At 38.8% G+C, this 24,801-nt stretch overlaps 1 protein-coding gene across 1 annotated transcript in view; it reads left to right on the top strand.

Annotated features, from left to right (window-relative positions):
• The window catches only part of DDX10 (DEAD-box helicase 10), a 218,175-nt gene that overhangs the window by 101,364 nt on the left and 92,010 nt on the right, over window positions 1–24,801 (top strand). The window contains exons 14-15 of the mRNA XM_086621671.1: window positions 21,886–21,999; window positions 24,211–24,372. Of these exons, the coding sequence (XP_086477797.1) occupies window positions 21,886–21,999; window positions 24,211–24,372 (276 nt within the window). The remainder of the gene's footprint in view (window positions 1–21,885; window positions 22,000–24,210; window positions 24,373–24,801) is intronic.

Raw genomic sequence — 24,801 nt, 5'->3', positions numbered from 1 at the left:
GGTCGGCCTTCCACCCTCTTCCTCGCCAAGTCTTGCAACTTTGCTGTGAGGATTCTGAGGGTCCCTGTTCGGGCGCCAATTGCGGGAGATGAGTGAGGACACCTGACACGATCAATGTGATCAAACAAGTGAACCTTTATTTGCATACACTCAGCGTGCTTTATAGCTTTCTAAACAAGACTTGGCAATCTATGATTGGTTACAATACAAACAATAGCCCACCCCTGAGTATGATTGGTTGCATCCCGGAAGCAACGTCATCATGGTGTCGAATTCCCTTTCTGCATCCAGGCACGTGCTCCCAGGAAAGGCTGGATTGTTCACATGTCTCAGGTATCCTTCCACAGAGGACCATGCTAACTGTTGAGAGTTTTGACTTCCTTATGATGGTTTCGAAAATCCCATACCAGAAAACAAATTGATAGTGACTCCTTTGAAATTCCAGGTGTTTTATCTTTGCAAGTAAAAGGCTTAATAGTCCCAAATCTCAAAAAAAAAAAAAAAAAAAAAAAACGAGTCTGTCTGAAACATAGTCCTTGCAAATGAACAATCCATGAAAGTATAAACAAGTCAAACTAGGTTGAGCAAATGTTCATGGAAAAGAAATTTATTTCTGCTGTGAGAAGTGTGCTCGTGTTTTCAATTTGAATATTCAAAATCAAGATTTTTTTTTTTAATGGCAAATACCTACTTTCAATTTTAGCTTTTTTTTTTTCCACAAAGAAATATTTCCTTCCCTGTTTTTTTAAAAATCAGTTTACTAGTTGAATTATTTTTTTATGGTTAAGTGTGGCTTTTTCTTTATTTTAAGCAGTGAGAGTGGGACTTACCAAAGACAAATTTCATTAAAGCAGTGTAAATAAGTGAGCAGATGAATTATAAAGTTAATAATCTATTTTGCATAAGCTTGTATTAAAAACGAGTGTAAAATATATTAAGAGGAAATATTTACTGATGGACTGACTCTGTGTAATATATAGTTTTGATTACTGAACATTCCAGTTTTATCCTAGCTAAAATATCGATCTCTTTGCACTGATGACCTGTAACTGCCTCATTATTTTTCTCATAGCTGTACTAAATACTGAAACCTACTGATGTTCTAAACAGCTAAGTAGATAAAAAAGATAATGAATTATGGCAGTTATATTCTGGGAACTGCTAAACGGATAGAAAATATATTATGGTTATGTCCTTGAAAGAAGTGCTTGTGCAATGTACTGTGAACTTTTTCTTATGCTTCTTGTCATGTCCTGATCGTTGACCACTGAATACTCCGAGCTGCTTCTTCCATTTAAAAAAAAATCAGTCAAATTTCCTTACTTTATATGGAAAGTTTCATGTTAGACAAAGCATAAGAGGTAGTTGCGCACTGGACTGAAATGAAAGATTACCTTTTATCCCTAATGATCTCTCAAACTGTGCTTGTCTGTGTTAGGCTAAACTTGGATATGCTTTTTTATGTTTTCCCTCAGAGCGGTTGAAGATGATACATAAAAAGAATCTTACCCACATTTCTGTAAATGGCTACAGGAATAAAATCTATTGAATGCATGATAAAAAGTTACTGCACCGTAAAAAACTGTACTGTTCAAGCATGGAAGCACTGTACAAAGTGCTTGTAAAAGCATTTCAGAATTTTTTTGCCTACCAAAGTAGAAGTAAGTCATAGCATCTTCTCCCTTTTGAGACAAATCAAAACAATATCTATGCAGCAATACATTGGGATAACTTCAGTTTCTGTACATGCAGTAGGAAAAAATTACTTCCTTGACTTTTCTTCCTGTTATATATGATCTTTCAGGATCTTGGAAAAAAAATACGTATGAAATACTGTGTTATCTCAAAGTAATATACTTTGTGATTTTCAATTCAGTGGCTTGTGCAGAAGGTCAAATTGGCTGTTCTTACAAACTGGTCTGTTTACAACAGCTGTATCTGACTGCATTATCACAGTTACAGAACTTGAGAAAATACTTACTTTGGAGAAGAGGGATTTAAAATACTCTTTATTTCAAGTGGTTCCATCTTGGAGGATTACTGTTTAGAATAGAAAAAGATTGCTAGCAATGCGGAGAACATGGATGTTTTCCCACTCAGGATTGTTTCTTATGTAAGGTCTTTTTAGGAAAGAATTTTTCTGCTGAAAAGTTTTAAGAGGATGTTTTTGTTTAATCTATAATAAGGTATGTCAATGTGAATGCACATGTTTAAAATCACACATTTTCCACATTGGCAGTTGACCTGCCATTGTTCCTATTTTTCTTGCTTTTCCTAACTTTTTCTCTGCTGTGAAGACTCTCTCCAGCTGCCTTTGTTTACATTCTGGAGTCGTATACTTTCCAGATAAGTGATGTTTGGGGTTCTTCCAGCTGTGATCAATGAGCGGCTCCTGGCACAATGTGAAAACAGTTGCAATTGAAATGGGAAACATTTCTCATCATCTTAGAAATCTTGACTTTCAGACAGATTATTCCTAACTGAACAAATGTCATCTGCCATACGTGACCCATGCATTCTCTGAAACTGCTTCAGAAACTATTGGTTTTTGTAAGGGAATGAGCATTTCCCTTATCTCTTACGCTACCTACCTAGATGATTTTTTAAATTTTTTTTTTAAATAGACACCTCTAGTGAGATGGCAGTAGGACCAACATGTTAGCCCACAGAGACTACCTGTAAGGATTAGATCTGTCAGCAAACTTTTTTTTTTATCTAAGTAGTGATAACATTCCTAGGCATAAACCTATTATTTCTTCCTTTTCTCTCATCTGTTTCAAATTACTTTTTCAAACTCCTGATTTTTCACTACACCAAGCTAGTTGAGCTTTCCCATCTCACTATGGTGAGAACGAGCAGGGGGCAGGCCTGGGGGGTCATGGCTGGATTGTAGTGGCCCAGTTATACTGACACAGGTGGCTGCGTCTCCACTGCATCACCAGCTCCAGGCTCTTTTCTTTGGTGTGCTTTATGGCTTCAACTTGCTCCTTCGCTTACGGCAACGTAGTAATTTGTGTGTGTACCCAGGAGCTTCGCCGAGGCTCAAATGGGATAATTCTTTGGTGGTGAAGTGCAGTTAAGTCCAGCCAAGAGGTGTCTGTCAAGAGAGGATTTCTTAAGTTGCGGAAATTTCTCAGGAGACCACAGTCTTTCAATTATGAGAATGGGAATTAAGCCTGAAAGTGGACAACTTGCAGCTTTTTTGGCAGTACTCTTAAAAATGCTTCGGGAATGGGAATGTGGTATTTAGTTTGTGTTGCTTAAATTGGTGTGATCCAGCTATTGACCTGTGTACCTGATGTGTCCTGCAACAGAATTCCCAACAATTCACAGCACTTCCAGTGGGAAGACTGGAGACATCTCTTTGGATGGCAGCAGTATCTTCCATCACCGAATGTTGAACCTTTTCTCGCAAATGGTCTGGCACTTAGGGCTCAAATGGTAGTGCCACTCTGATCTTGTTGTGCCTTCATGTGGCATGGCTGCAGTGTTGGCCTTGATGTGACGATGGGGGCGAGATGGGGATGACTGATCAGTGCCACATGTCTTGCTTTTACTGGATTTGGAGCATTGTTTGCTAAATCAGTGATGCGTTTTCATCAACTCTGGTTTGTGAAACTTCATTGTTAAATTATTAAGGATTTTCAGTAAGCACAAGAGACTTCTAGGTCTGAGCTGTGTGTTTTGATGAATAGCTAACAAGAAACACTTTTGCTCATATATTATCCCTGTAGACTTATTTTTCTGTGTACACAGAATGCAAAATCCACATTTAGTCAGTAGTAGTAGTATAATTAAATGTAAAGGGAGGAGTAAAGTGTGTAATGTTATATAAAAACAAAGTTAATTTATGATGATGAAATAACTATAACAAGTAGATTATGTTCATTCCTTAATGTCTGGGAAGTCCAGTGCATTCCTCTATAAATAATTACTAGTTTGATTTCAGCTTGACATTCTGCAAGGATCTTTAAAATATGAGTATTATGGGTCAGATAGGATAACAAGAATGTAAGTTTTCCCAGAGACAGTAGCAGAGTTGTAAATGCAGCTCAGGAGGAGAGATTCATTTGAGTGTTAGAATGCGATTATTTGCCTGCCATACATTTTAAGACAATTAGTATTGTGAATGACAGATGTTTGTTCCACTTTCGAAACAACTGTCATAAATTAACATAGAAGTTCTTCTAAGCTTAGAAGAATGCTATTGTTCCAGATGTAGTCTTAGTATTAAATATAATGAGGCATAGAATCATAGAATCGTCTGGTTGGAAGAGACCTTCAAGATCATCGAGTCCAACCATTCAACCTGCTCTGTCAGGGTCCCTCAACCATGTTGCTCAACACCAAATCCACATGGTTTTTAAACACCTCCAGGGATGGAGAATCCCTGGGCAGCCTGTTCCAATACTTCACAACCCTCTCTGTGAAGAAATTTTTCCTGATATCTAACCTAAATTTCCCCTGGTGCAACTTGAGGCCATTCCCTCTTGTCCTGTCATTCATAACATGGGAGAAGAGACCGACCCCCATCTCCCTACAACTTCCTTTCAGGTAGTTGTAGAGAGCGATAAGGGTCCCCCCTGAGCCTCCTCTTCTCGAGACTTAACAGTGCCAGCTCCCTCAGCTGCTCCTCATAGGACAAGTTCTCTAAACCCTTCACTAGTTTTGTTGCCCTTCTCTGAACCCACTCCAGCACCTCAATGTCCTTCTTGAAGTGAGGGGCCCAAAACTGGACACAGTACTCAAGGTGTGGCCTCACCAGTGCTGAGTATAGGGGGACGATCACTTCCCTGCTCCTGCTGGCCACATATGATGTTTTTTAAATTGAAAAAAAGAGATGTTTTTAAAATAGATTTGTTTAAAAAACGTCTGCTCTGCTTAAAGGTTTAACTTTTCGTTGTGGCTGATACTTCAAATGAATATGTAAAAATAGGTTGAGTTCAGTAGTATGAGAGGTGTATTGCATGCTGTACTTACTGGAGATTTAATCAAACTCCCTTTTTTGTATAGAAGATCATTGTAATAGGTGGAATTTATACTAGATTTTTTTTGTACTTTGATGGGGTTTTGTATGCCTTTGAAAACTATAGTGCCTGAAGACATGGAGCTAGATTACAGTCAAGGGGTTTGTCTCCCATCTCAGATTGTTTAGAGATAAGGTGGGAAAGCATTACCTCTACTTTGTGGCTTATTAAGATACAAGAAGTTGATAGTTGAATCAAAAGATAGTTGATTTGGAATTAGCTTGATGTTAAAGCTTATGTATGTACATAATTTCATGGCATGGTGAATGGAACAATTCTGTAAAAATACGTGGAACATAAACTCTGTTGTTTTAAAGGTCAGTGGAAGTCATCTTACCCATATGACATCTCTGTGACATGAACAATGGAGAGTCCTTCTTAGTATAAAAGTGCAGCTGGTTCAAAGAGGGGAGGGGGGAGGAAGTGCTCCTTCTTGGTTCAGTACTGAAACCCAGTATTGCATCTTATTTGCTCTTTTGTATTTAATGCTTTAAAAATTCAGTAATTTTTAGAAATATTAAGCCCTAATGTTTCTGGAAGCCGAAGTTTGGTTAAGTAATCAACTTCTGAAGTTATTGATAATTAAATCAGTCATGTTTGGTCCTAAGGTTTATAAATTCTGTAAACATGTTGGATCCACGTCTGACGTCTGACAGCACATAGCTGGAACATCCGTCTTTTTAATTTTAGTATCCGTCAAAGTTTGCTTTTGACCTTCTTTCCAAGCAGTTTGGCCAGATATAGACTGTGTTCATGATAGCAGATGTGCTTTATGAAGGCAACTTTGAAATCTGAATTCTCAGCATTCCTTAAAAGTGGGGTACTTCAGAGTTAAAAGTTGTGGAACATGCTCTACCAGTTTTTCATTTCTATATTTTATTTGTTTTTATTGTGTTTGAAGTGAAAGCTCGAATATTTGTAACAGTTTCTTCACTTATGTTCTTAATGCTGCCAATATTGGACTATCATTTTATGCAACAGTGATATTTGAGAAATATGAGATACTGCACAAAATAATAGCCATACTGAATTCCAAAAGCAAAATTAATTAGTATCTTGCTGTAAAATCAGTGATTTCTTTCAATAATTCATATAAATATTTCCTAAGAGCCTGAAATATAACAGTTTGTTGTAACATAAGGAACATAAACACTCTTATAGAAAAGAAAAGCATATTTCTTATCCTGGTAGATTAAACTTTGTTCTCTAATGTGCTTTTTGGTATGTCTCTTTTGTCTATTTATCACTAGTACGCTTTTAAAAATTACTTGTGAACTATGAAGTGTTGTATATGCCTTTATGGAATACTAAAGATACAATTTTGTTGCGAAGCCATTTTTTAAAACAGATGATAGCAGAGATACTGTATAAAGTAGAAATATTAGCATTAAAACATTGCAGAACTTTTTTTTTGTTCACTTTGAAGACAGCTGAAAAGACTGATATTTGAACATTTTAAACTAAATTTTAGCATACCTGCATTTACTAAAGCGACTGAAGATTTGTCATAAGTTTAAATATGGATTAAACATTGTTTTTTTATTTTCTTCATTAATGTTCTATTGCAGCATTTGTTGTTGTTTTTAACTACAAACTGAGTCCTAATCCTTTCAGAGTCTAATGCTCTGATTAGGTTGAGCCCAGCCCCTGGGGTATTGCAAAGAGATGTATCAAACAGGTCTGGTTCTTGTTAGAAAGTTATTTCAGCTGTTTTTACAAAAGGGTAGGATGATTTGCCTTTATTATTCCTATTTGCAAGAGCTATTTTCGACGTTATTTTCTCTCCTGGTTTATTTTCCAACATATTTTTGTGGTGAGTTTATAATAATTTATTCCAGTTCAAAAATTGTCCTTAAACTTAAATGTTTTTTCTCCATCTCCTGGTTTATCACAGATATGTTTACAAGAAAGCTGTCATATTCTCTCTGATGCTTCGTTTAGCTCTTTGTTTCCTCTCAAAAGATGAGCTCTTCATCCTAGTAACTCTACTCTGCCCATGTTCCATCTGAATTTGTTGTGACTTGTTCTGAGAAGCTGGAGATGCACCCAGTGTACCATGTGAGTTCACACCACTGCCACCTGTAGTCGCATTAATCCTTGTCGATTTTGACAGGCTTGCTCAAGAGATCTTAGGGTTTGGATTTGTCTCAGTGAACAGCGGGGTTCAGAGTCATCCTGTGATGGAAAGTGTCCAGTTCCTTTTCTTGCTCTTTCTTCAATTTGAGCTCTCACTTCGAATTTTGAATTCTGAATAGCCCTTGCACTATGTGCTATTGAATTTCATCTCATTCTAATGTGTCTCATTTTCCAGGCTATCTTGCTCTTTTCAGTAAGCCGTTGCTCGTTCTCTTGAGCTGGGAACAGCTCCCAGCTTTGTGCGGTGAGACGTTTCATCGCTAACTCCTCGGCAGAGCTGGGACCATGTGACTGACCAGGGAGAATCACTGGTGCCCTGGTAATTTGTCTTTCAGCACTATCGTTGTATTCATCATTTGTAAGTATTCTGGTCCTTGACCTTTTTTTTGACTTCAGCTAATACTTTTCAGTGTGGTACTGTGTTAAATGTTCCACTGAAATGTAAATGAATTAGTCCTGTTATATTGGCTTTGTCTAAAGAGTCAAGATAACATTTTTATTACAAATTGCCTTGGGCATTCCTGTGCTGTAATATATTCCTTATTCCAATTTCTATTCTGTTTTTGTAATCCATCATTCCTCCAAAACTTGCTTTTCTGCTTTGCGTCCCGTTGAGGTCAGACTGAGGGCTTGTAATGGTCTGGAGTAGCCTGGGTCATGTTTCCTTTCCCTTCGCTGTGTTTTGTAAGCAGTGATGTTTCCAATTCTGTATCACCGGTCCCTTCCAGTAAGAAAGATTATTGAAACAAACAAACATCTACTTTTGTGAATCACTTTTGTGATTTCATGTGCTAGTATTTTCAGAATTCCATGATGGGGATTATGTGATCATTTAAGGCCTGAATTGGAGGGTGATATGATTCCACACACACTCCCCCCCCCCCCCCCCCCGTTTTGTTTGTAGCTTTTTTTTTCTTCCAAGTGAGTGGACAGTTTTCACATTGTAGTTCCTGTAAGCTAAGTTGCCTTTGCCCATCTAATGCCTTAGTAGTCTTACTGAAAGCTGAGTTAACACTGAGGTCATGGTAAATTTGTGTTTTGTAAGTATCTGCCTCACTTGTGCAGCTTAGCAGCCTCACTTATTTGTTTGTTTTTATTTTAGTTGTGTTGCTGAGGAATTCTTTATTGATTCCTTCACCAAGTCTTGGCTTGTGACCCTCTCTTTATACCTTGGTCTTCTCACAGTCAAGATGTGTTCTTGGCTGGTGATAGGAGTTCCCCGATTTCTTCTATCTACTCCTGTTCTCCATTTTGAGGTGATTATTCTTCTGTTTCACTCTGGATTTCTTATCCTCTTCTCTATAGATAAAGGTCTAAATCCTGCCTGAATGTTTTACCGTGAGGACCTCTGTGCTGAATTAATACAATTTTTACACATAATTGCATTGTTTTTAAAGGGAAGGAAAGAAAATGGCAATAAACTGAGCAGGCTTCTTGAAATCTGCACATTTTTTCAATTGTGTGAAGTCATAAAGATATTTCCATCTTTGCTGCTGCTTCAGAAGCAAGCAAGAAAATCTTAGTGTATTTCAGCATATCAGCCTACTACACTTGGGTCATTGTATCCTGGCAACTGAAAGTATTTTTACATGAGTTTTTGATTTTTTTTTTCGTCAGTCTAAAAATTGTAAAACTGAAAACTTCCGACAAACCACCACAGAATTCTAGAGGAGTGAGAAGGACTGAGAAAATAGTAATATTTACATCACCACCTTAATAAGTGCTTCTTCTAGTAACATCCCTTTACCTGTAAGACATTCAAGACTGAATTGTATGAAAACTATTGAAGACATGAGGACCAGGTGAGTGTGGCCATACAGTGCGTCCTTCACTTGTAAATTTGCTCTGAGCCCTCCCAGTTGTTCTTAACAGATTCTTAACTCTCTTTCATAATTAAGCTGTGGAAGTTAGGCAGAGTTTAAACTATCTGAATATATATTGCTGAAGCAATTGAAAACTTTTAATTGCTTCTGATGGAGACAGAGATGTGTTTAATTTTTAAATAATCTTGTAAAAACCAGGTTGAAAATATTAATTTTGTAAACTTCTATATCAATTTGACCTCTTGTTAAAAGTTGACTCCTGCGAAGAAAGGAGCTGTGGAGGCTTTCAGCTCAAAGGCAAAATATTTCAAACGATACAGGAAGGCAGATTTAAACTGCAGACAATTTTCGAGCCCTAAGATAAGTAGGTGCTAGTGCTCTGAGATTTAGTACCTGTGTGTATATATATGGCTATGCCTACAGTTATCAAACTCTTTCATACAACCCTAAGTGGGCATCCTTTTTGGCAGGGATTTTGCTCAGGGCATTTCTGCAGTGGAACAAAAGCAAAACCCTAGGAGACTGATTCAGTCTTGTTGGCTGTGCTACTTCAAATGGATGTTGGACCCTGCAGTATTTTTTCTCATCATGATTTACTGGATTTGGAGAGCAGTGTTGCTCTGTGTGCTTTGTGTGTGCTTTGTGTACTTGTGATGGCAGTGGCACCAGGCGCGTATGCGTGTTTTTCCTATACAGTTATCCACAGGGTAGATGCACTTTTCTTCATGTTTACCAATGCTTGAAGTTCTCATTGTGTACCTTAAGATCTCAGAGTTAGCTTTGCAACTTTTCTTACCTAGATTCTCAAGTGTATTTAAGGTGGGTTTCCATCTTGCAGCATGGCTGAGGTGCTGCTGGCGGTTACTGAGAGGGCGGCGTGTCCCAGCTTCGCCAGCGCTGGTCCCTTCTGTAAACCTGCAGCAGTGCTTGTCTGACCCTGGCAATGAAACTCATAGAATGGTTTGGGTTGGAAGGGACCTCAAAGATCATCTAGTTCCAAGCCCCCTGCCATGAGCAGGCACACTCTCCACTACACCAGCTTGCCCAAAGCCTCATCCAACCTGGCCTTGAACACTTCCAGGGATGGGGCATCCACAACTTCTCTGGGCAAGCTGTGCTAGTGCCTCACCACCCTCAACGTAAAAAAATTTCTTCCTTATAATGTACAGGATACGATTTGCAACCATCTTAGCCTTAGCTTTCTGGCAATTTTAAGTCCTTGAAGCAGCTTTTCTCAGGGTTGTGAAAGGACTTCTTCTAGCAAAGGACAGCAATGAGTGTTTGAAGGAGCAGCGCGTGGGAACTACGAGACCACTTTTGGCAGCGTTTTTAGTCTGTACTGAATGTATGGAGAAAGGAATCAAAATACTTGAGGTTTTTAAAGAAGAAAAATAATAGACATGGAATATGTTTTTTAATGGTTGTTATTATTGTGGCTTCTCCATCAGCCTTTAGTTGCGAAGAAATTTTGTCTTTCATGATTATCCATGATTAACATTTGGTTGGAAGAAAATGGCTACGTTCGTCTCAGGTCGCTTTCCGGCAATGAACAACTCGATCTCTTTTTGTGGTGTGTTTTCCTCACGTTTGCTGTGCTGCAACCTTTACCCCAGCTGGGTCTCCCATGCTGAGCTGTTTGTTTGATGTATGGATTGTGGAGGAGGTCCTGATGCAATTCTGAGATAACCTGTGCACTCACTCCCTGTTTGGGAGCTAAATTCAAACAAGACTCATCCTGAAGATAAACCCTCAAAGATTGCTGACTAGTATTACCTCTTCTTTCTCTTTTGAGCAGCCCCAGTAGTGCCATGCCCAGGTGGATGGCCAGGGGAGTGCTTTTGCTTGTGTTGGATCTTGTCCATTGGGAGGAGTGTGTTGAGAGGCCTCTAAAGGGAAAGGAGTATGTGCCAGCTGTGTCAATCTAAAGATGAAATAAAACTCTTCACTGTGATAACCATCATTATTTTTTAATCTACTGCTCAAAAAAACCCCATGTTATACTGCTTAAATGAACGAAAATCAATTTGGGGTATTTTTTCAAAAAATACACAGCCTTTGCTATTTGCGGTGACAGCCTGTGAAGGATCTCATTGCGGTGTGGTGGTTAAAGGAGCATAATTTTGGTTTCAGCATGTGCAAAAGGAGGAAGAGAGAGAGCTGAGATAAATACATTTATCTTTGCAAAGTAACTTTTTTGTTGCTTTCTGATGGCAGATGAGGAGAATGTCGTGAACAAAATGTTTTAAAAGCTTCAGCCTTGTCTGCTGCCGTGTTTGTGGGGCCACGTGTGGTGGGTTTTGAGGGAGAAAGGGAATGTCACATTGCTCACGGATGGTGAAATGTATTCAACCTTGAAGAAAAACAGCATGAAAGTGTGGTCTTCTCATCTCACCTTTGACCTGAGATGAGATGCAGAGTATTTTTAAGCCGTGATTTTAACGATGTTATGGCATTTCTTTAAGCCTTGGCTGCCTTAATGATTATGCAGAAAAATCTTTTTTTTTTTTTTTTTTTTAGAATAATTGTGTCTTAATTACTAGAAAATACAGTTGCATTAAAAAAAGGATCTTTATTCTTTAACTAAAAAATCCCTACATTTTCTATTCATTAAATGTCAGCTCAGCGTTGCCTTCTTGCTGTATCATTCAGTGATTACATTTCTCTGAATATTTCAGTTTAACTGTCTTGCACTAAGATATTAAGTGCAGCCTGGGAGAGAAGGAGCAATTCTGGTTCTTCTGGAGACTGAAAAATTAAAAGTTCTGGACCATAGCACATTCTTAACACACCTGAAGGGCTTAAGGGTTCTTTTAATATGAAACAAGGCAGCGTTCCCTTCCCCTTCCAACTTGTCTCCACTCACTCCCATTTTGAGTGTGGGCCTTGTTCCGTGTTGAATATTAGTGGGGGATGAATAGGCAGGATCTTCCACCTGCTGGAAGGTCAGAAAAGATCTCAATGTTGTCGTTGTTGGACATCTGTTACATAGCACAAGGTACAAAGGAGGTGCAGGTTTTCCAAGCTCCTCAACTGCTCGTTAAAGTGTTACAGGGTTTGGGTTGAGGTTGATTTGGTTGATTGGTTTATGTTGTTTTATTTGTTTGTTTTGATTTTTTTTTTTCAAGTTACAGACAAAAGATGGCTACTTTTGAGGTAATTTGTAATTTAGTTCAATATCAAAGACATGTTCATGCTCTGGTTTCTAATTCACCATATTTTGCTGGAAGTAGCATCTTCATGATGGCCTTTTCTTGCTCACGAAGATGGAAGCTCTGGAATAGGGAAGATGAATAGCAGTCAACAAAATAATTTTTTTTACCTGTTAATTGATGTTGTATGAGGAACACTCGTTCATTTACTAAGATGTAATCCTCAGCTTAAGTGACCTGCTTGCAGTTATCCTACTTCTCTTGACTGTAGAAGTGCTGGAGAATTTGATGGTTAATCTGCATTTCTGTTGGATTTTACCAGAGAAGGATCATGTTGTAATGATGCATTGCCTTCCATTCCTTGAGGGGCGGAATGGAAACATTTTATGTCTTGATCTGGCACTGCAGTTGCTAGTGATATTAATCATTATTGTATACTTGTGTATTTTCAGTCTGAGGCAGTCTTTGAGGTATTAGGGTATCTTAGCTTGTACGTGTTTCTTTGAAATATATTTTGCTAACAACCTTAACGTCAAGAACAAATGAAAGCTATGTTAATATGTTTGGTTTTGCATTACAGCCTTCTAGAATATCTTTATCTTCATTCGGTCAGGCATACTCAATTATAACTTAGTTTACTTTTTGCCTAGAAATACATAAAGTAGTTCACTATTCTCCGTTACACCTTTCTTTTAAATAAACTGCCTGAGGAGTCATGGTCTTGTGATGATAAAGGCCTAATGCTTTAGAAAGAGATGTCATTACTGCTTATAGTCACAGATACTGGAGATTTTCAGGCTAATGTTATAGCTGTACTGAAAAGTTCTGTTGTCCAGTTCTTTAATCGTTGACGTCTTTCAGAGTGAGCTATAATCTAGCTACTATAACTCACAAATTTATTAAATAGTGGTTTTGTCCATATTAGATCTTATAAGGATAAACTTATTATTTTTTTGCCTTATTTCTTGTATAGTATTATACTTAAAAGTTTGGAAAATGGGGTGCAGTGATTTTGCAGATCAATGATGAAAAGTATTTGTTGTCATATGCAGATACTAGAGTTACGTATACAGTTACATAGTTCATAGTATTCAAATCAAATGTTTGTTTTGTGGACTAGGGGAGCTTGTCTCTACAACGCATTCCTTAAAATCATCCTGTTCTGTGGAGGAGTCAAATATATATGAAAAAAAAGAGGGGGGGAAGGAAGAAAGAAAGAAAGCAGAGGGAGAGGGAAAGATAGGGAGGAAAAAAGCATGAGGAATTGATTGCACAGTGCTGCTCATCCATGGTTCCTTCTGTTATTGTGGGATTTTGTATCAAGGTAAAACATTAACTTTTTTTTTCAATATAGAAAATGAAAGCAATGAAAATTTTCTCAGGGATGGAAAGGTATAGATGCACTTTTTTATTTTCAGGATTGGGTTTAAATTTGTAGATGATAAACGCTGCTGTGAGGATACAGGAATTGCATTTCAGAAGACATTTCAGGAGTAGGAATGGTACCCAGGCATTTCTAATTTACCTGTAAAGCAACAGGAGGAAATGGCTAAAGCAGAAGTAAACCTCTTAACATGAATGAGGGAATAAGAGTGTGTGTGGAATGAAAAAGCCTTTCTGTCATCTAAATTCATAGCTAAAAGTACAGAGCTATAGATGGAACCCCCATTGGCCTGCAAAGATAGTTTGTGTTTAAAATGCTGGTGTCTTTGCCATTGTTTAGATGATTATGATTTTAAAGTTGTAATTCACAGCATAAGTTCAGTAATTTAATGTAAATTTTGTTATATTGACATCTTTTTTTTTTTTAATCTTTGCTTTTTTTACTGACTTGCTAGGAAGAGAAACTTCAGCCTCTCTCTCCGTTTAGCCTTTGCCCAAACTCCCAATTTTAAGTCTTCATAGCAGCTGCTGTAATGAACAGGCAGGTACGACATGGAATATGCATTCATTTATAGAAAAAGCGTAGTAATGGAGCAGAAAATCACTTTATTTGTTTTTAGTGTTTTAAAAGTATTCTAGAGAGATACTAATGTGCGGTGTCAGTTAGAAATGGGAGTAAGATTTATCATTGAAGAACCTTTTAATAAAGATTTCTATTCTTAAGCTTGCTTCTTGTCCGTGATTGGAGAGAAATACTGGGCAATACTCTTTCTCCTTTTTTCTGCTGTCATAATCTATCCACAAGTAGAAACGATCTCCTAAATAAATGCCTTTTTTAAAATACCAGGAACTGTAGCAAATGCCTTTCGAAACATAGAACCAAGCTCATCATGTACTTATATTGCAGAAAATTCCGTTGTTTTAGCAAGTTTTAAGTTTTTTAATCCTCACTCTTGCATTTTGTGTTAAATACTGAGATTTTAATCTTAAATTTAGTTCTTCTCAAATTTCATGGCTTAATTTAATTGGTTTTATAGAAATGATAGTATGTTGTTTACTAAGACATCCTCTCTAACCAACCTATTGCACCCAGACACAAAACTCTAATGAAATTCAGATTCAGATGTAATCTTTTCTCCTAACAGTAATCAAAAACAACGGCAAGCATCATCTAAGCATGTGGTTGCCATAGTACAGATGTGTCTTTGCTATGGTTTCTTGTATGTGTTGCCGTTTCTTTGATCTAAAGGGCAATTTAAATGGGAATGATAGTGTAGTGAACTGCTGGTCTTGTGGTCTTTGTCCACAATGTGGTTAGCAATACTGAATAATGGTTATTAACAACTTTTCTCATTTCCTCTATTTTTTTTCCTCCTGTTGCTGTGATTTTGAAAAGCTTCATATCTATCCTATTCTTTGTGCTGATTGCTGTTTTTCTTTTGAGTACCAACCTGGATATATCCCTATCTTCACAACTGTTGCTGTAAAAGCCATTTTCAGTTCCCTGTGTAGGTTGTCCTACCCTAGAAAAGTCTCTTTCAAAATCAACATTCTTTCAATAGGTTTAGAAAGTAAATAACGCATAGATGTAGCAAGTAATTTAGCTGTCCAGAATTTCCTTGTTCAAACTGTAATATTGTGTAAGGAATTACAAACTGGTAATTTTGATCTTGTGGTTTTTCAGAATCTTGGCTGAAATCTTGCATGACACTAGTTAAAAAACCCCAAAATAACACAAACACCCACACTGAAGAAAAAGCACCCCGAAACAACAAGAACACCATCAATCCACCCTTTTGATTGAAGCCATCACTTGAAAAATTCAAGATCACTTCCCTGCTCCTGCTGGCCACACTGTTTCTCATACATGCCAGGATTCCGTTGGCTTTCTTGGCTGCTTGGGCACACTGCTGGCTCATGTTCAATCGGCTGTCGACCAGCACCCCCAGGTCCATCTCTGCTTTCTCTGGTCCTTTCCAGCCACACTTCCCCAAGCCTGTAACGCTGCAGGGGGTTGTTGTGGCCCAAGTGCAGGACCTGGCACTTGGTCTTGTTGAATTTCGTACAGTTGGCCTCAGCCCATCGATGCAGTCTGTCCAGGTCCCTCTGTAGAGCCTCCCGACCCTCAGGCCGATCAACACTACCTCCCAATTTAGTGTGGTTAGATATTTGTCGGGAGGAGTGAAAATTTCTCTCTCCTCTAACTTTATCTCCATCACAGGTAATCAAAACCTTGTAGTCTGAGTTTGGGAAGTTTATGGGGTTGAGAGGTTAACCTTTATGGTTAGGCTGCTTTAGACTAAAGATAATCATCTGAAAGTTTCGTAGTGCCTGGCAGATGAAAACTATGTCTGTATGGTCTCTGCAGCGTGAAGGAAGATGATGGCCCTTCTCTTTGTCTAAAGTTTGGTAGCTTCAGTCTGGCAATCTGTGTCTTATTCTGTGGGGAATGACTTCTGAGTCTGAACTGAGTGGCTTGACAGGGGCGTTGATGTGCTTAGTGATAATACAAATGTGATAATATTTGCTCCTGTTTTGGGCAGTTTCTTGAAGGAATACAAAACAAATGTTTGAAATTGAGTACCACATCGATGTTTTTTTGTTGTTGTTGTTTCTCAGAGGCAGGTTTCTATTGAATTCTGGGTAAAATAATGTAATAACATTGGGAGAGACTGAAAAACATTTCCACGTGCAGCACCATTCTTCCTAGGAATTTTAAGGCATAAGAAGGGGGAGGAAAAAAGCCCACAAAACCCCTAGAAAAGCAGTAGTGCTTGTTATAGCTAATGTGACTGGAAAATTGATTATAACTATTTTTCCTACTGATGTTTTACCCTGCCAGAATAATGTAGGCCTGCTTTAGACAGCTTCTGTAGTGAGTATACTGTGCTTGCTTTCACAGGCTTGTTGACTTGAAATTAAAGAGGAAATTATAGTTAGAAGCAAAGAAACTTTACGTTCGGTGATTTGTAACACTTCAAAGGTCAAAGCAAGTGTGTTTGTCTTGGTTATGCTAAGAGACTCTAAGTGCTTTGATCCTGAGTTACTCAGGATTACATAGTCTAAACTACTGACTTTAAAAATTGTGTTAATATAAAAAAATATTTCATATTAGAATAGCAAAATTTACTGATGCTTGTGTTTCTGATGCCTTGTCATTTCAGAAAAAATATAATTGAAAAATAATAAATCTTATCTTAAACTTGTCAGTATTTTCATTTAGAAAACCTTTGTCATAGATTCAGCTAAGAATATCAGATCTTTTATGCCAGAAAACAAAAGCCTGCTCCTTCTTGAGAAAAATAGAAAAGAACTTGCATATTAGCTGTATTGTTTCTGATGATATCTCAAATGTCTGAATTTTCTGTGCTTCTGAGAGCTAGTTTTTATTCTAACTCATTAAATAATCCAGCATGACATCTGGCATGTGCAAAAGGAAGAAGAAATTTAGGCTTTTGATTAGTAACAATAGAAAATCCCCCATCCCTGCAGCTGAGCCTACGTTTTATGAAATTTATATAAACTTGCGTGACTTTTAACATTCGATGCTTAACTGTTACGTACCATTTCAAAGAGATTGATTATCTCTCTGATCTTGTTTGCTCAGTTTAGCTGTTGCTGCATCTTCATAGAAGAAAAGATGAGACTTGAGGGCCTATTTTATTTGGCATAGGGCAAAACATACGCGCCGGTGAGCAGCAGGGAGCCTCTTCCCATGGCCAGGGAGGTGCGCGTGCCCCGGCTGGTGCTTTGACTTGTGTTGCCAGCTTGAGTTAACTGCAGAGTGCCTTTAATATCTAGCAACAACATGAAAACCTGTGTCCAGACCATGAACGCTCACTTTGTTCAGATCAACAGCTTATTTGATGGTATAATTGAGCTTTAGAAATGGACTTACTGAGTTAATATTAGTTGAGCAGGTTTTGATGCAGTGTTTTTTGAGTCAGCCTGTCAGTGTGGGGAGCTGCTGCGCCCTCTCAGCTCACTTGAAAATGCCCAGGCCCATGTCTTGCTCTCGCATGAGGGGCAAGATCTGGTTGTCAGCAGAAACCCTCCATTCACTCATGTCTGCTTCTGCTGCAATGTCCGTGATCCCAGATTTAGCTGTGTATTGAGCAGTTAGAGAGCAGTCATTGCTCCTGCTGCAGTTGGATTCTTTGCAGCGCTTGAGGTTAACAGATGGAGGAGATCTTCTAGCAGCCTTCCAGTACTTAAAGAGGGCCTACAGGAAAGCTGGAGAGGGACTTTTTACAGGGCATGTAGTGATAGGACAAGGGGCAATGGCTTTACACTGAAAGAAGGGGTGAGGCACTGGAACAGGTTGCCCAGAGAAGTTGTAGATGCCCCATCCCTGGAAGTGTTGTTCAAGGCCAGGATGGATGAGGCTTTGGGCAACCCGGTGTAGTGGAGGGTTTCCCTGCCCATGGCAGGGGGGTTGGAACTAGATGATCTTTGAGGTCCCTTCCAACCCTAACCATTCTATGATTCTATGATTTCGATTAGATCTAGGGAAGAAATTCTTCACTCTGAGGGTGGTGAAGCACTGGAACAGGTTGCCCAGAGAAGTTGTAGATGCCCCATCCCTGGAAGTGTTGTTCAAGGCCAGGTTGGATGAGGAATTGGGCAACCTGGTGTAGTGGAGGGTTTCCACTCATGGCAGGTAGGTTGGAACTAGATGATCTTTGAGGTCCCTTCCAACCCAAACCATTCTATGATTCTGTGATCTTTTGGCAGGGTCCAGCAGCTGGTGTTGTCTGCTGGTGTGGTGAGCTCATTGTGAAGAAAAAGAGAGGAAACTGTGGAAAATGAATATTAAATGCCAACTGGTTGCTTGTAAATTGTCAGGTATCTTCTAGTACAAAGATGAAAATGGGACCTGAGTAAGCAGAATGATTTGGAAACACAGGGAGCTGGGGGATGGCACTGAAGATTAGGAAGGTGTGAGGTCATATCTATTGGTGTTACACTTCTTACAGTGGTTGAATCAGACCCCTGTGTGATAAGGAACTGATATTTCAATACAGCTGTTCAAATGTGGGGTCAAAGCAAAGGCAGGCGGTGGCATTAGAAATTTGGGTGTAGACGTTAGGTGTTTGGGTGAGGGGGTCAGAGGGGTAGCGTGGGTGGGGCAGGAGGCCATGAGCTGAGGTGAATGTAGACAACCCATCCTGCAACAAGACTGCAGCCGGCTGGAGGAACTCCTGGCTCAGGGATGTTCAAGATAGAGCGTCAGCCACTGGGGCACGAGATCTGGGGAGAGGCTCTTGAGATGTGGTGTGCAGATGCACTGAAAGATGCCGCTGGAGTCAGATGGAGGGAGAGACTTAGATGACCGAAAAGAGAGACTTTAGGACTATGTAGAGACCCCAGAAGAATGTGAGAGGTCCCTAGGATAGGAACAAAGCAGCAGTTATGGGGGCCCCGTGGTGGCCCCAGCACTGTATACGCCACACGGCTGACCTGCCTCATTCTTTTCCTGGATCGTGTAGCCTTCTCCTTGGGACCGGGAGGCCTTGTGAGAGGACCCACTGCACTAACCCACCCAGCTTCCCTCCTGGGGGATTTGGTCTCCATGCTCTTCAGTCTTAAACTGTGACAGTTGGTCAGGATATGGTGTCAGAAGCTGAAGAATCCTGGATAGCCGTTGTCTTTGAAATGTGTTCCATTCAGTAACGCAATAAAAGCATCCTAATAAGAAAGTTTTATTACGTATGGGGTGTGTAGAGTTTTATACTAATACTCTTTCCTGTGTGTTTTTTATAATTCTCATCTCTTACGTTTTCTTAATGCTGCATACTGTAAATCTGCCAAATTCATACACTGATTTTAAACTATGCTTTTTAGGTGTATAGTGAGGGAATTTAGCTTCCTATTTGTTTCCTCTTCCTCTTGTCGCTCTTCTTTGGAAATTTTGTCCTATTCCATTTTTTTCCATGCTACTATGCAGAATCGAAATACTTCTCAAAATCACACAGAGGAAGGAGAGGGAGCAAGGTACAATTGGAAGTATTGTCTATGTATGCATGCAGAGACAGCCCATTGAATATTTGTGCTCTTTAGCCAGGAAAACTCCCCCCCCCCCCCCCCCCCCCCCCCCCAAGAAACGTAAACAGCTGACATGTACGTTTAAGTGTAATTTTACAAAATACTGATGTACCAATTTTAAGCTGTCACCTGTTTTTTACATTAGCATGTTACACTGGTACCAACAATACTGGTGTTGTGGGTTAGGCTGAACCAACCCCCCACCAGCCGGTCACTCACCCTCCCCCCCCACCCCAGGAATGAGGGAGAGAATTAAAGGATAAACGGGAAACCCGTGGGTTGAGATAAGAACAATTTAATACAGATGATTTAATACACAGTGTAGGTGCTCACCACCCCCTCGTATGCGAAGCCCGTCTTGTCCCGAAGCTGCAATCCCAGATGAACGCGAGGCCCCGAAATAGAGAGGGGCAGAGAGAGAGAGAGAGTACTCCGAGAGTGGGAGTACTGGGAGAGAGAGAAAAATAAAGAAAAACAATAGAGCAACAGCGCAGCAAGCGCAAAAGAGCAAAAGCGTCGAAAGAGCCAAAGCGCAAAAGCCCTTCTGTCCGGCTGACCCTCACTTTTATACTGGGCATGACGCTGCATGATATGGAATGCTAATTGGCCAGTTTGGCCCTCAGTCTTAAGTTCCACCACAAATCACAAGGGGAATCGTGTCCCCCTTGTCCCAACTATGCTCCCCCCTTATCCTGCTGTGCTTCTGCACTCCGGCACACTGAAAAGTCCTTGGAGTTTCACGTCCAACCACAAACATCAGCTTGCTATCAGCATTCTTCTCAGAGTGAGCCTCTGAGTAAAACCAAAACACGGAGCTCTTCCAGCTGCTAAAAAGAAGAGCTAACTCTGTCCCAGCTAAAACTAGGACAACTGGCAATGCAGAAATGAAAGATTTTTTTTTTAAAAAAAAAAAAGTTAGTGAAAGAAAATGTTGTGGTAGAGAGAAGTGTCGTCCTACCACCTTGAAGCAGCTCTCTCTCTTTAAATTCTTCCTCTGGACAGTTCCTGCTGTTCTACTAAGTAGTCCATATTTTGCAGAAAGGTTTTTATGCTTATGCAGAGTCTCAAACAATCTGTGTTTGTGGGATAATCAACAGGAGGGAGGCAGTAGCACAGCTTTCTGAGCTATTAAAGGTGTGCCTGAGGCTCGTCAGTAGTAGCTGCATAGTGCAACAAAAATCATATGACAATACTGAGGACATAAGTGCTGCTACAGTTACTATTTTCTATAATAGATGTGATCATTACTTGATAACACAGCACAGTAGCTGTCACAAACCATTTTTCCTGTTAGGAAGACTGTAATTTTTCTCTTTTATAGTTCATATTTCGGTGCATTAGTGTGCTGACCATAATGACAGTGACTCTCTTGAGTTAATTTTTTTTTGCTTCCTTTTATAGTGGATTTGGTATAGAACATGAAACTGATTAAAATGACTAAAATAAAAAAGTGAGAGAAAGTAATTCAGTTTTTCCTTTTTCTCTCTGGTTGCTTTGATGACTTTCTGTTTCTATCAGAAGTTTAGACAGTTTAGTAACTGTTTCTCAGGATTTTTTTCCACAGTAATGGAGCTTTGCAGTCTTTACAAGATGATGAATGAGTTGTGGGTCTTCTCCTATGGAGTCTGCACATATTCCTGTGGAATATCTTTTCCTGTAAAATACATCCTGCGAAGGCAGTTATTGCTTAAAATGTCCTCTGTATGTATTGTGTCTGGACACATACAGCCTTTGTTCTTGAAAGGAGAGGTCTCAAAAGAAGAGCTAGAGATCGGGAATCTCCGCGTTATGTTGCATGATGTTACCGCCAGATGCTCTGTGAAACCTATGCGGGCCATCTGAGGATGTGACAAATTGTTTTCAACTGCATTTTACAGGAGTAATTAAAATAATCCTCCCAGAGTTGCAAACTACCTCTAAAATGTGAAAATAATCTGGATGAATCCTCGATCTCTGTCCAGAAGTGACCTCTTCACATCTTCTTTCTAACAAGATTACGCGCAAGAAAAATAAATGTAACTTCAGTATTGCTGTGTTTTATACAGTGATACTGTTTTGCTGATGCTTGACTTTTCTGGTCAGTGTTGTTTTCTCAGTGGTAGCCAGGAAAGAATGTCAGCCTCTTAGAAGCAATGTTATTTTCTGGATTTCACAATCTCTGCTGACTCATTTTGGAATCACAGAATGGTTTGAGTTGGAAGAGACCTCAAAGATCATCTAGTTCCAACTCCCCTGCCATGGGCAGGGACACCTGAAAGCCTGAAGCATATACTCTGTGACTAGAAAAAAAATCCTTAAGAAATCCCATTTTCTTTTATACAGAATGCATCAAAATCAAAGATGAAGAAAAAAACAACTAAAACCCAAGAAGCCAAAAAAATCTTGAAGAAGAAATTTAAAGTCAACACAAAAATAGTCTTTACCGAAGATGGAGAGGTAAGGTCAATTCAAAATAACTGTATTTTGATGGGAACTGAAGTTGTAGTTGCTATAAAGGCAAAAATAGTTTATATCTGCATAAAAAGATACATTTTTTTAGAAGTGTGTGGTTTTTCTAATGGTGTTAAGTTTTGCAAAACTGTTTGGTTTCCATTTAGAATTCAATTTCACTGGGAAAAAGAGGAATGCTGAGCACTGACCTCTTTGCACCTTTGTACGTGTTGGATACTTGTACGAGAGCCTCAGTGGATGTACAGAATTGTACGACTTTTCTGCCTATTATCTTCAATTTCAGGTGGAATAAAGAGCCTACTTTTTCCTTACAGAAATGTAACACAATTTTCCTGTACGTATTTGCCAAAGCTCCCCCAAGCCTTAAGTTAATGTACTGGAATTAGAGGAAGTCCCTCGTTTTCACTATTTCTAGATTGAAAATGTTGTTAGGAAACCTGAGGAAGTACCAAATCTTTGTCTACTGATGCGCTGTAGCAGTGCGTTGAAATTTGCTAGTAATTTAATTGGAGCTTTTATCAGCCCCTGGAAAAATGTATTGACTTCACACAGAAAGGAACTATTGTGGATGGTGGTCACTGTAGGGTTTCATCGTGGTGATAACTTCACTAGGAAGTCTCTGCACTCCATAAATTTTTCTAACATTTGATTTCACAGCTTCAGATGATATGTATGTTGTTTTTCCATTTCCAGCATTAAGAAAGATGTAGCTTTTTTTTTTTAAAACTCTAAATTAGTTTCAGTAAGGCGTAAACTGAAAGAGAGGTCACCTTTACAAGTATATAATTTGCTTTTGTGACCGAATAAAATAAAGCATTTTATATTGCACGCGAAGGGGGTGTAACCATTTAATTACTGACACTAGACAAAATTTAAAAGGTTTTAGAGATTGCCCCATTGACTGGAAGTTATATCTTCAGATAGTTTTAGATATCCAAAAACTGTTTTCTCATCTTAAAATACATATGCAAATGTTTTATGTGTCTATGCCATGAAGCAAAAAGGAGTGAGGATGGAGGAAAAAAAAATTAGCACAAATATTATAGTTGGAAGAGTAGCACGCTAGAGAAGGGGTGGCTTACTTAAAGAAACATAAAGTTTGCATCTCTAGATGTTCCTGCTTTTTTTCTGAGCTGTGTAAAACCGTGCTTTAAAGTTTTACTGTTCTACTGCACATGCTGCTTCTTGATAAAATAAGACTCCTTTAAGGAACGTGTTTTCCTAGAAAATACAAGTACACAAACTCCATTTTACAAAAGGAAGTGGAAACAGTAGGTTGAGTTTATCAGTATCCAGGTGAGTAACACCATGTGTGCATTAAGGAGCCCTAAACATGTTTGATTTTGCATTTGTATCTGAAAGACATTCTATGTTTTCTTCCATAAAGTTTCTTTTTAAGAGTTAACTACTTTACCAATCCGTAAGCAAGAATCATTTTGCAAAGACTACCCTTAGATGATGTCTGCTCATACCAAGAGGTCATAAGATAGGTGGGGATATTTTTTGGTGAATATATGGTCTTCGTCTTCAGTTTAGAGCTTTAGATACTTAAGGGAAGCTGGATGTATCCAGTCATCACAAGTATCATCCACAAGTCAAACTTGAATCATCAGACATTTCCAATCCAGTTTTCGTACAATAACCAATAAAACCCTTCATATCTGTCCTCCTTGTTTCCCTCAAAACATGAACCTGCAGTTGTGGTTTTTTGTGTACTGTGTGATGAAGGCTTGTTTCATTTTTCTCTCAGTTAATATGTTGGAATATTGATTGTTTCCATACAAACCTACTGTTTAGATTTACTGGTGTTTTGTTCTGTTGCATGTATTTTGGAGAGTCATTTCTTGAAAGCAAATATAGGGTTTTTTCCCAAAATGACTAGCAGGATTATAAATTATTTATTCCATTAGGCAAAGAGAGAAAAATAGGGGAAGAAGTTCAAGTGAATCCATTAAACAGTAATACGGTGTAATGGAGACATTATTTTCAAATACTAATTTCTGGCTGAATGTGATGTTAAATATGGTATCCGAGTTTATATTGTGAAAAAAGTTGGTTTGTTTGTTTGTTTCCTTTGCAAATAGCCTTTTAACTTAATCTAGAAAGCTAACATATTGGAATGTGTAGGGCATCAAAACTTTGATGTGGAAAAAATTATTCTAACCATTATTTTTCTTGTTGACATGTATAATTCAGTTAGTACAGCAGTGGCCACCTGTGCAAAAATCCAGTTTGGCAAAAGCAGAAGAGGAAGATGATACCACCGGAATCAACTTAGATAAAGCAAAAGAGATACTGCGGGAAGAAGACAAATTTGACAAAGAAGAATACAGGAAGAAAATAAAGGAAAAACATAGGGTAAGTTGATTTCTACCTCAGTTACTGAAGTGCAGAAACAGATACTGTGATATGGATTGGTCAGAGAGGAAAAATACTCAAATATATGGTGAAATAAGTGTAATAGAAGTTCATTTAAATTCATCAGTTTTTTCAGGACTACATTGCACACAGGAAGACTGCTCTGATGTAAGTAGCTGGATAACACAAAGCCTTAGGCAGTACTGGTTATTGGTAACAGTGGAGCTCTACTTACAACTTTAAAATCTGGTAACAGTTTAGTGGGAGCATTATTTTTTTTTAAGCAGCGTTCAGTGGAAGGGCTTGTTTCACAAAAAGAAAGTGGTGTTTGGCATACATGCTCTAACCAATGCTGAAGATGTTTAGGAGGAAGGGGAAGTGAAAGAGTGTCTCTGAACTGTCTTCAAACTACCACTTGCTCAACATTCA

Source organism: Tauraco erythrolophus, chromosome 1 (genome assembly GCF_009769465.1).
Source record: "Tauraco erythrolophus isolate bTauEry1 chromosome 1, bTauEry1.pri, whole genome shotgun sequence".
NCBI lineage: Eukaryota > Metazoa > Chordata > Aves > Musophagiformes > Musophagidae > Tauraco > Tauraco erythrolophus.
Note: the sequence above shows the minus strand (reverse complement) of the source record. Positions and strands in the feature narration are given on the sequence as shown.